This window comes from Haliotis rufescens, unplaced genomic scaffold (genome assembly GCF_023055435.1).
Source record: "Haliotis rufescens isolate VD_foot unplaced genomic scaffold, xgHalRufe1.0.p SCAF_8, whole genome shotgun sequence".
In the NCBI taxonomy this organism is placed as follows: domain Eukaryota; kingdom Metazoa; phylum Mollusca; class Gastropoda; order Lepetellida; family Haliotidae; genus Haliotis; species Haliotis rufescens.
In genome coordinates, this window is record NW_025964372.1 from 5,743,605 (window position 1) to 5,755,280 (window position 11,676).

At 39.7% G+C, this 11,676-nt stretch overlaps 1 protein-coding gene across 1 annotated transcript; it reads left to right on the plus strand.

The window, feature by feature from the left end:
- The first annotated feature begins 1,807 nt into the window (after positions 1-1,807).
- Positions 1,808-7,595, plus strand: LOC124119933 (deoxynucleotidyltransferase terminal-interacting protein 2-like). The gene is made up of 6 exons (XM_046482609.2): positions 1,808-2,371; positions 3,647-3,776; positions 4,529-4,624; positions 5,454-5,618; positions 6,919-7,028; positions 7,429-7,595. Exons 1-6 carry the CDS (start codon positions 1,893-1,895, stop codon positions 7,532-7,534), a joined length of 1,086 nt encoding a protein of 361 aa, XP_046338565.2. The 5' UTR covers positions 1,808-1,892; the 3' UTR covers positions 7,535-7,595.
- The last annotated feature ends 4,081 nt before the right edge of the window (positions 7,596-11,676 follow it).

Consider the following 11,676-nt stretch of genomic DNA (forward strand, 5'->3'; position numbering starts at 1 on the left):
GTCCGGACTATTGCCGATTTGATAGTATTAGCCCACTGAGATACCATGCATCAGTTAAACGTGAATACCCCACTCAGACACAGCATACTGACTCCGAACCGACCAGTCCTTGTTTTAGCCCCATACTGTCGAGCGCAAGGCATGGTAACAACAAGTACCATCTTTTAACGTCTTTTGGCATGACGCGGCCGGGGATCGAACCCCGGACCCTCGGCTATCCGGGCGGACGCTCTAAATCTAGACCACGTTGGCGGTCCACATATAAAACAAAACACATACAGTCAAGACACAGGCTATTCCAAGAGAACTATCGGTATGTAGTCATAGTTATCACTTATATTGTGACATATACATTTAGATTCAAACTGAATTCCTTGAGCACAACTTTACTTCCGAAATGTCCTTCAGAGATATATTTGCCCAGATGCGTGCGTTTCGTTTTTTTCTCATTCTGCAATCCATTTTAGGTATTACCCGCTGGTCCGGCCCGGTCCGGCTTTTTCCTTACCCGAGCTTTTGCCCGAAACATTGGCCGCGTCCGGTCATCACGCCATTTTAGGCCAAACCAAAAGACGTTTTGTCTTATTGGCGAAACTTTATCATTCAGTCTGGGCTATGAATATAAAAAATAACAGGGTTGCATCGGTCTCAGCTTTATTAGCTTTTTCATTAAACAGAAACACAGATTTGAACCGTCTAGTAAAGATTGAAGGTCGAAGCTCAGGAGCTTGTAACGTAAATTTATATCAGCAACAAGATAAATGGACGATATTTCATGTGTCGAGAGATATATCATCTCCATTCCCCAGTCACTCGATGAGAGAAACATGATATTTCAAGAGACAAATGGAATAGGCTATTTATTATATACTTTTTGTGTAATTGTCTTCCTGAAAATTGAATTATTTCATTACAAATGTAAACCTTAAAACGTAAATTCTCCCTACTACCGTAAAAAGGAAGACAACAGTCAACTTCGGGGTAGACATTTGCGATAAAGGGAGACAATTTGTGGGGAGGTATCTCTTGTATGACAAAAGTTCCGTCCAAGTGTTATGTTCACTGCAATGAAATTATCACTTTTCACAACTTCGGAAAACTCGCACTGACGTCTTTCACACTGAAGTATCCCCATGTTATGTGTTTTCGAAAGCTTTAGAAACATTCGTAGTTTTCTCTCTCATCACATAAAGAAAACACCTTTAAAACATCTCATTCACTTATTAAAGACAACCTTCTCCCTAAAAAACCCAACAATCAATCACCCGAGTATTTACAATGCCTGTGGGGTGCTACATACCCCGTTATGTCGCGAGTAATCGCGATAACCATGGCCGTCCGAAAACGTATGACACCCGAAAACCCATGATCTGACGGTATATAATAAAGTATAATCTTTTTATATTGTACTGTAACAATGTTACGGTATAGTGACCATATTTCTTGTTGCTATTGTTTTGCGTTACAAGGCCCTGTGGGTCGAATGCCAATCGTGGCCAACTTCCAGAACAAGCCGAATCTCCAAGGTAACGAAAAGATGCGAATGGTGACGAATGAGCGTGAAAGGGCTGAACTCCTTTGCTCCGTCAATCACAGTTTGACCCTGCAAGGAAACTAACCTAATATATTTCTACGCGGATGGAAATGTCAACAGATGTAAAAGGATTTGATTAGTTATAATTAATCTGCTGGTTTCAGATATATAGCACACATGCATACCTATGTGTTGCAGACATATAATTGATATCTGTACACGTAACCATTAATATATGACGCACTATATCAGGGGACAATGCACTTCCGGAAAGGAGGCGGAAGTGCTCTTCGGCTCACGGAATCTGTCAACACGTGTGTTTGTGTATGTGTTCATTTTGATGTGCTGATCGCGTACCATGGATGCCTCCTCGTCTGATGAACTTACCTCAGATAGCGAATTGGACGAAATATTTGAATCAGCTTGGAAAAAGACGAGCGTGTCACTGACTCGAGACAAAATAACAAATAAAGCAGACTTGGATCCAACTGTTGTAAGTAATTCTGACCCAGAATCCGATTCGGAAGACCAATTGCCTTTCGTTATTGACAAGACCCCAGCACGGAAAGACGCAAGTACATCAAAAGAAGAGGAATGCATTGTTTTGAATACTGAATCACATAATCGAAGTGATAGTGAATCAGGTGGAGAGAGCGATGACGGGTCGTCCTTGTTCGTTATAGATAAGACACCTTCTGCTGAGGGTGCCAGTACGTCTAAGGCGACAACATTCATAGACGATTGCGATGAAGGTGAAAAACGGCTCCCCAAAGAGAAACGGAATCGTGGAGAACATAGAAATAAAAATGACAGAGGAAAATCCGACAAAAGCCACAGGTCAGATAGCTAGAAATATTATCAATTATCAGCTTATCATGATAATGATATTGTTTAAGGTAATTGTCTCTTATATTTATAAAAAAAACAGAGCTCCAGAAATACGCATTAAAATAAAATCCAAGCGTATCAAATATGCAACGAACATTACCGATTCGCTACAAAAATAAAACTTGTGCGCAACATCAAAATATTGTGAAGTAACCCTGCGTATTCGATTAGCAAATCAGCAACTTATTTTGAAATTATAAACGGACATTCTGCCAACCTTGCCAAACTCCACGATGACAGTTACATCATGATCATTTGCCATCCCACTTTCTTGTGGAAGTATCGTGGTATTTTTGAGTCCTATAATGCTCTCGAACCCACATGACACCAGTTTGCAGGGACTAGATGAATGGCTTCTAATATTTAACCTAAATACCCACATGTGTAAAAACTAGTGGGTAACAGAAATTTGAATACCCAGATAGAATTACTGATACCCAATGATTTTAAAATGCATGGGTAAAATACCCACAACACCAAAAGCTTATCTGGAGCTCTGAATGAGGTGGGGCAGCATGTAAAAATTGACACAGTACTAATTTTTTCAAATAAGAGAAATGATAGTGTTCAACGTTATTTAGGGTCTGGTTATTTATTGGGAGGGGGGCTGGTGGGCATGGAAATATGTTTCTTGTTTCGAAATATGATTCAGACCTGAGACCAATCTCAACACACCCCCCCCCCCCCCCCCCCCAATATATGACCAGTCCCAAAAATAAAAATGTTTATACAACAATAAATCTTAATTGTGTGGCTCAGATTACATTGCATATTGTCAAAATAAGGAAGAGAATTTATGGATGTCAACTTCTTTATCATGTTTATTATGAGGAACACAACGTTTAAGAGTATATGCATGCTCCTTCATCAAGTGAATGAAGGAGTAAGTAAATACTCCGAAATGTTGTGTTCCTCATAATATAGAAGTTGACATCCCTAAATTCTCTTCCTTATGTGTATCACTTCTAAATGCCATTCAAAGACTTTTCATAATAAGGCTGGTTATTGTTGACTACAGATTAAACCATCATTCACTAAGTCACCTTTTTTACCCACCAAGCTGATGATTCAAACAGTTAACAAAAGTAACGATGGTACAGTTGAATGATAAGATGCCTAAATGCTATCTTCACACCACATTGTACTCATTGTAGTATTATCACTGTACAAATAATACATTCTTTTCTATACCACTTACACCCACATTTTTTATTTCTTTTGCAGCATGGAACTGTCATCTTCTTTGCAAGTTAAATCAGACCCTTCGGATATATATATAAATTTTCACTCTATTCATGCTCCTCAGCCGAAATACAAGACTCACATTGAACGTCTTAGCAAAGAACATGAAGAGGTTGGTATCATTACGAACATGCAAATCATATTCTGCCACTGAACAGGACTGCCTCTGTGGTCTAGTGGTAGAGCATCCACCCAGAGTGCGGAAGGTCGTGGTTTCGATCCCAAGCCGCTTAATACCAAAAGACGACGAAAGATGGTATTTGTTGTTACCCTGTCTGGATATTAAGGGGCTAAAACAAGGACTGGTCAGCTGGGAGATAGTTTAGTTTGACTGTGTGGGGTATTCATATTATACTGTGTAATTCATTGGGTTAGCACTAGTATAAAATCGGCATCAGTCCGGACTAGTACAAGCAGCCACACACATGCATGCATATTGCTATATAAGTGCAATAATCTTGGACACAATGATAAACCCCATTTCACCTCACCTCTGCCACCTCACCTCTGCCACCTCACCTCTGCCACCTCACCACTTCCACCTCACCACTGCCACCTCACCTCTGCCACCTCACCACTGCCACCTCACCAGTGCCACCTCACCTCTCCTTCAGTATCATACTTTGTTTCTAATACTGTTGATGCAGTGCAGAACTAGGCCACACTTTCTTAGAAAATATGTGGCTTACAGTTAATTATTTTGAATACAAATTCGCTTGGGTAAACAAAACTAAACATGCTCAACACAGATCAGTATTATTTTTTTATTTGGTTCTGTTAAATTTGGTGGAGAAAATGAAATCTGATTGTGTTCAACAATAATAATGATCAAGATCATGATGGTGAGTCATTTATTGGTTTCAGATAATGGCGAAGAGCGTGATCACCCCAGACTTTGAAAAGAAAGATGCCATTCCTACTAATGAGGAAGGATTTAGAAGAAAGCAGAAAGAACGGAAGGTTGGAACATCAGGGAATTTCAATACAATAAGTATATCAACTATACAAGGCCCCGTGAAGATTCGGGGTAGAATAGGTCTTCAGCAACCCATGCTTGTTGTAATAGGCGACTATGCATGTCGTAATAGGCGACTAACAGATCGGGTGGTCAGGCTCGCTATGGATTGCTGCTCATTATATCAATCATTTGATTTATGATTGTCATTAGGTCTGGGATGAGACATTTACAACCCGGGTACCCACTCTAGGTCACAAGAGTTGAGTACAAAATATCCAATTGGGAATTGTTTTACCACAGTTGTGGAAACAACTATTCAAACACATCAATGAGTGAGTGAGTGAGTATGGTTTTAAGCCGCTTTTAGCAATATTCCAGCAATATCACGGCGGGGGACACCAGAAATGGGCTTCACACATTGTACCCATGTCGGGAATCGAACCCGGGTCTTCGGCATGACGAGCGAACGCTTTAACCACTAGGCTACCCGACCGCCCTCAAACACATCACAACGATCAGATCATGCATATACTGAAGATGGCGGAAGCTTTATCTTTACTCAAACATATACAGGTCAAAAGAAATGTGTGCATCGTCAGAAAGAAATGCGAACATTAGTGACTTATAGTGTAACCACTGAGCAATAGTGATTTTTGTTGTTGTCAATAAACAACGTATCACATGACTAACCACGGGTCCGGATAGTTATATGGGTGTGACCCAGCCCCCGAACCGAGTTGTCCGTCCCAGCCTTAATTGTCATACAATTGTCAAACTGGTGAGTGTTGTAAACAAAAATACTCAAACATACAAACATGAACTTTTTTTCAGAAAGCACGAGAACAGACCAAGGGGCGGGGCTGGTATAACATGCCGATAGGTGAGCTGACAGAAGAGAAGAAGAACGATCTCATTGCACTGAAAATGAGACGAGCCCTTGATCCCAAGAGGTTTTACAAAGGGGACGACATCAAGGGATTGCCCAAGTATTTCCAGGTGCTGTCTTGAAGGAGTTATCTCATTATAATGCTTAGCTTTTCATGATGTTTCTTACAATTAACATATATTTTTTACATGTACTTCACGAAAGAAGGTAAAAAAACACCCAATTCTTTTTATACGACAGATTAACAATAGTTTTATGAAAAACTCTGGTGTTCTTTAATGCCTTTTGAGTGGTACATACTGAACAAGAAAGTTTGGGATCATGATTCTTTTTGGGGATATTTGTTTTGTAGTGAAACTGAGCACAAAATGTCATTTCAAAACCTTTTGTTATTCTGGACATGTCAGTTAACAGTGACTGAGGAAGTTGTTATGATCCAGATTTTAAAGTAAACAATGGTAGATCAGTTGTATTAGGTTTTAGGAATAGCTGTCACGGTGGCCATATTGAAAATTAGATTTGAATCTTTTGGAAGAAATTCAAATGTCATCATCATTGATGGGGAGATGCATGTTCATGACGTCATTACTGAAGTGGTTTCTGGGAGATGCTTACAGTGCAAGAAAATGCACCGGATAACTGTCCAAAGTGCATAGGTCAAATTAATGTCCAAATGTAAAATGTCGTCCCCCAAAATGGATGCCTGTCATGGTGGCCATATTGAAAATATGATGACAACCAAATAAATAAATTCAGGTGTCATCATTGGTGAAGTTTCTGCTTCATTGCTCCGAGGAGAAGATGCTAAATGCCCGACAAGCAGGCAATGATGATGATAAGTATGATAAGTTCACCATGTTCACTTGACTTTCTGTCAGTTTAGCTGAACACTTGACCATGTTGAGTTCTGCCCTGGCTGTGTCTCCATATAATGAGGATATTTCCTGTATCGGGTGAAATATGATGTTTCTCTCATCGAGTTGGATGTATCCGTTTCAAACCTATTTTCATTTTCCCTGTACTCGTGCGTTAATGAATTTATACTCAATTGACGTTAACTTGTCAAGTTCCTCGCAAGCAAACTTGTTGAAGAGTCCTAGACTGGCAGAGGACAGGCACACCCTCTCATATTTTCAAATTAGTGAGCACCATTTTGACAGCTTTACGGCATGTCGTAAACATGCAATGGTCGTTTGACCGCTGATGTCGTTACAGTGCTCTAAACATTTCACATGGGCAAATATAAAAAAATGTGTCGGTGTGTTTGTTTAGTCCCGAGTCGGGCAGGGATGGTAATGTCGCGATCGATTTATTATGGCCTTACTAAGAGATGTGTTCAAGGCAACGCTTTTGCTTAAATTCCAGAAAAAACGACTGCCCATCTCATTATTTTGCCGTCTTAAATTCCAGTTTGGCACCGTGGTTGAGGATGCAAGCGAGTTCTACAGTGCTCGAATTCCCAAGAAGCAGCAGAAGACGTCCATTGTTGAGGAGCTGATGGCAGATGCAGAGTTCAGAAAGTAAGACCAACTGACTTGTCTGTCTTTAGGACTCTTGACAGGTGCACAAGAGTGGGCTGGTTTTAGACGGGCTAGGTTCTCAAACTTGTGTACCCCAGCAAGAGAGATAAGACGGTCATACAATATTTTGATATGCAGCAGAGAAGTATTCGTCTCTAACAAAAGTCCCCCCCCCCATCCTCCGATACACACATTCACACATTTTTTTCACCCAGGATATTTAATGGTTGGTCCTTCATCATGATTTGTAGCAAGCAAGATATGTAGCATGATGTCTTGAGTCTTGATGTGTGTTGTGTAGGAGATTGTAAATTATACTTGCAATATTATCCGTAACGTTATTACAAAATTGATGTTTTGGCTCTTTCTGTCATTGATTGTGATATGTTGCCTTTTCCAGATATAATAAACGGAAATATGCTGAGGTTCAAGACCTCAAGGCGAAAGGGCTTGGGCCATATAAGGGCATCCGAACTACGAAAATAAAGAGGAAGAAGAGGAAGTGAACATTACAGTGACATTTTCGGTGCAGATATTCTACTTGTGAAATAAATGTATTTACAAACAGAACTGGTTGTTGTGACATACTGGTTTAGGGTAAAGTACATCCACCCTGTGCACTCAAAAGAACCCACTCATCTGATGGTAGATGACCAGATGGTGGAAACACGAATACATACACCCGAAACACAAGTGTCAAAACTCGTGGTGTCACCCTGGGCAACTGACTTAGTTCAAATGTGCCTCTGTTCACACAGCACGGAATGGGTACCTGATATGTGAGGTGGGTGTAAAAGTGTCAAAACGTGTGGTGTCACCCAGTAAAAAACGCTCTAGCTGCTTGGTGAACAAATAAACCGCATTTGAGCAGATACTAGTACCTGGATACCTTGATTTATTTAACTGCTGGACCGTGGCCAGTTAAAATTACGAAAGGCTTGCTGAAATGTAAAGTAGACGGCACGTCTGGCTAGTCAAAATTTTACCCCTTCTCCATGTGTGTTTAATTTTTTTAAATTGGACACTGCTTGTGAATCATGTAATTTTAATGAGAAAATATTTGGGGCTGAGGAGGTCGTGTGAATGGTTAACTCAAAGAAAGATATATCCCGATCTTCTTGTTAGAATGACACAATCGGCAGTCATTCCTTAATGTTGTGTACAACAACATCCATATTTGCTCATGTTGCCATAAAAAAAGGCAAATGGAAGACGAGACTAATCTCACAGTGCAGGAAAAGATGTTTTAGGGGTGAGGAGTCCTTCCATAATTTAATTGCTGGCTGAATACAAATTTGTTGTTAAATCTACCCCTGTGCATAAGACATTGATCTCATTTTCATAAAGGTCCCATTATGCAAGGTGAGGTAATATGGGGTTTAACATCGCGTTCAAGATTATTGTACTTTATATATTGACATGCATGCACATATGTGTGTGCGTGCATGTGTGGCCTTTCCATGCCACAGTTTAACATGAATACCTCACTGAGACACAGTATACTGACTCCAAGCCTTAACGCTGACCTCCAGGCAGGGTAACAACAAGTACCACTTTTAACATCTTTCAGTTTGATGTGGCCGGGGGTCGAATCCCCAAACTTCCGCTCTCCGGACAGGCGCTCTACCACCAGACCACGGAGGCGGTCTTTACCTGCTGAAACACGTACAAGAACAGTTTCGCCGGATGGTCACAAGTCATACTCATATGTGATGCAAAGAGGCAGGGAGAGCATATAAAAGGGTAGTCCAGTAACTATGACGATGGAACAGTTCCTGAACATGTTATTAGATATCAATTCTGGTTTCTGTATTTCAATAGGAGTGGGTCACAAATGCATTTCATCAGAAAAATAATACCCGATAAAATTTTTTAAAATGCTTATTTTATCTGGAAATAAGTATTAATTGCTGCTTTATCCTTTTTCGAGGTGTATTATTAACATCCTCGCTGACTTGGTTGGCCAAGGGGTCAACATGGTCAAAGGTGCCATGATTCGATGTGCAGAGTTGCGTCCCTTGGGCATGCCAGAAACCTATGATTGTGGGTTCGAATGCCCAATTCTGTTTCAAAGTCTGACAGTATCATACCTGCGCCTGTTGGTTTTACTTAAGTGGTAAACGTCTAAAACCTGTATCACTTGGGCCTTTCCTCCCACATGAAGCGGACAAGGCGTGACATAACTCGAATACTGTACTAAACAACGTTAAACCAAACTCACTTGACATCTTCAACTACTATTCAATACAAACAATAATTATATCAACAGTTTATTATCAGTAAGTCCAGTACAAAAAGAAAATATTTGAATAATCCAACATATTTACATACATATTTGAATACTTCAGCCTGCTAAAATTGCACACATTTCATAAATTAGTGAGCTGTATTTTTAACATTCTTGCTAGGTCATGGCTAAGCGTTGCTCAGTTTTCGTTGTAGGCAATCAATACATCCAAGGTGCCAACCAGTGACAACTGTTCTAAAAAATGCTGGATAAAAATAATTTCTCAGATTTTTCATAAGGAAACACACATGCTGGATGTTCCTTTCCGAAAAAATATGGTATGTCTTAGATGCTAACTGAAAAAGTAGTTTGTATAGAAAAAAAATTCCAGGCCCTGAAAATATATTATTGTCAGACCCTAAAAGAAATTGTCTTAATAGGGCAAAAATGTAATTGCCTTGAGGCTTTTAACACTTATCTAATTCCTCAAAATTTCAACAATTCAAATTTTTGAAATATCCTCATTTCGCAATAAAAAATAAAACGGTCACAGTGGAGGTTACGAGCATATCAGAGATATGATTACTGATAATTAATAAGGTCTTATTCTTGATTATTCTTCAATATAGAAAAGTATCAATTTTTCAGTTACAAATGAATCGGGGCTGCATGTTTTTAAGCCCTGGGATAATTACAGATTTTTCCTATTTTAGTAATACTTCATCCAAATTCAAGCCCAGGGCTTGAAAACGAAAAGAACGAAACTATGATAGGAAGAATGAACATCCCCTGTGCAATGAAACATTACCATATTCGACGTAATAAGCGCTCAGGGCGCCCTAGAATAAAATTTTGGTGAAAAAAGACAGAGTTGAAAGATCATAAATTTTGTGGTTTATGCTAACAGCCTGAAATGATACAAAAGAAAAGTTTGTGTGTATTTTAAAAGACAGATATATTGTTCCAGAATTTAATTGCCCATAATTAAGGGTGCATATAACACACGAGTGCGTATCATACACAAATAAATAAGTCTTGTCAAGGCCGTAGTTAAATTTTTTGACAGGGGGGGGGGGGCAAATATTTGTACAAGTATCACTTGTCCCCAACTTGATTCAAATAAAACTGTTTTCTATAAAAAGAAATCGAGGGGGGCAACTGCCCCCCCGGCTGGCTACGGCACTGCTTGTGTACATTGATCAATCGGAAGAAATTGGGATTGTTCACTTGCCAATATATTAGCAAATATCGCCATGGGCGCTTATTACGTCAAATACGGTACTCACAAATAGATGGAGAGAGTGACACTCACAAGAGACATGATTTAACTTTTTGCTACTAGAAAATTATGAGTCAAGAACACATTCAAAACTGAAACTGAAAACTGTCAAAAATGTCAGTACAAACCAATATCGCCGTTATGCGTGTTTGTCACGTGTCTGTAATGTCCCACATTGTGTATCCGGAATACCACCTAGAGGAAGGGTCAGAAGCGTGCTACAACACATGTTGAAGAATATCCAGTACGGGAGATCAATAATTTTTCCAATTAAATTTAAGCCAATGGGCAAAAAAGCAGTTTATTTTTTCCCGTTTATAAGCCCATGTGCTAAATAACGAGGGGGCTAAAGATGTGCAGTCCTGATAGAGAGCAAAACTTGATGAAAATATGAAATTGATCCTTACTGAATATTTAATAACACAAAATAGATAAATGTTAACATGTAATTTTCTTGATCCTCTATCCTTACCAAAGGTTGAGCAGCTTTAGACGAGCGAGGAATAGAAAACATAGATGCCAATATGTTGTCTCTAACAAGGATAACGTCTCACCTTGCTTTACAGTTCAAAACAGAAAAAGCAGTACCAACATCGCCAAATTGACATCTTTTACATGGGTGTCTGATTATTATGAAAGCCAAGCCTAGTTCGTCAAGGGTGGAAACTGGGCTTTTTCAGTCAGTTAACTCCCTTGCCTCAGGAAGAGTGAGTGAGTGAGTGAGTATGGTTTTACGCCGCTTTTAGCAATATTCCAGCAATATCACGGCGGGGGACACCAGAAATGGGCTTCACACATTGTATCCATGTCGGGAATCGAACCCGGGTCTTCGGCGTGACGAGCGAACGCTTTAACCACTAGGCTACCTGACCGCCCCTGCCTCAGGAAGATGGTCATTAACATGCTGAATGTGAAAAGTTTCAAATCGTCACATCAGAAAGATGTGATATGTCCGAATGTTATTCCTGTCAGGTTGGATAAATTAAACAATGAATAGTATCTACCCAGTCAATTCAAACTGAAAACATCTTGAGTGAATGGATGAATGTTGTCAAAGCCAGACTCAGCAATGTCACAGCTGAATCACAACCTGTAGAAAACCTAGCCTGGACCAGACAAACCAGTGGTCGATATTATGAACA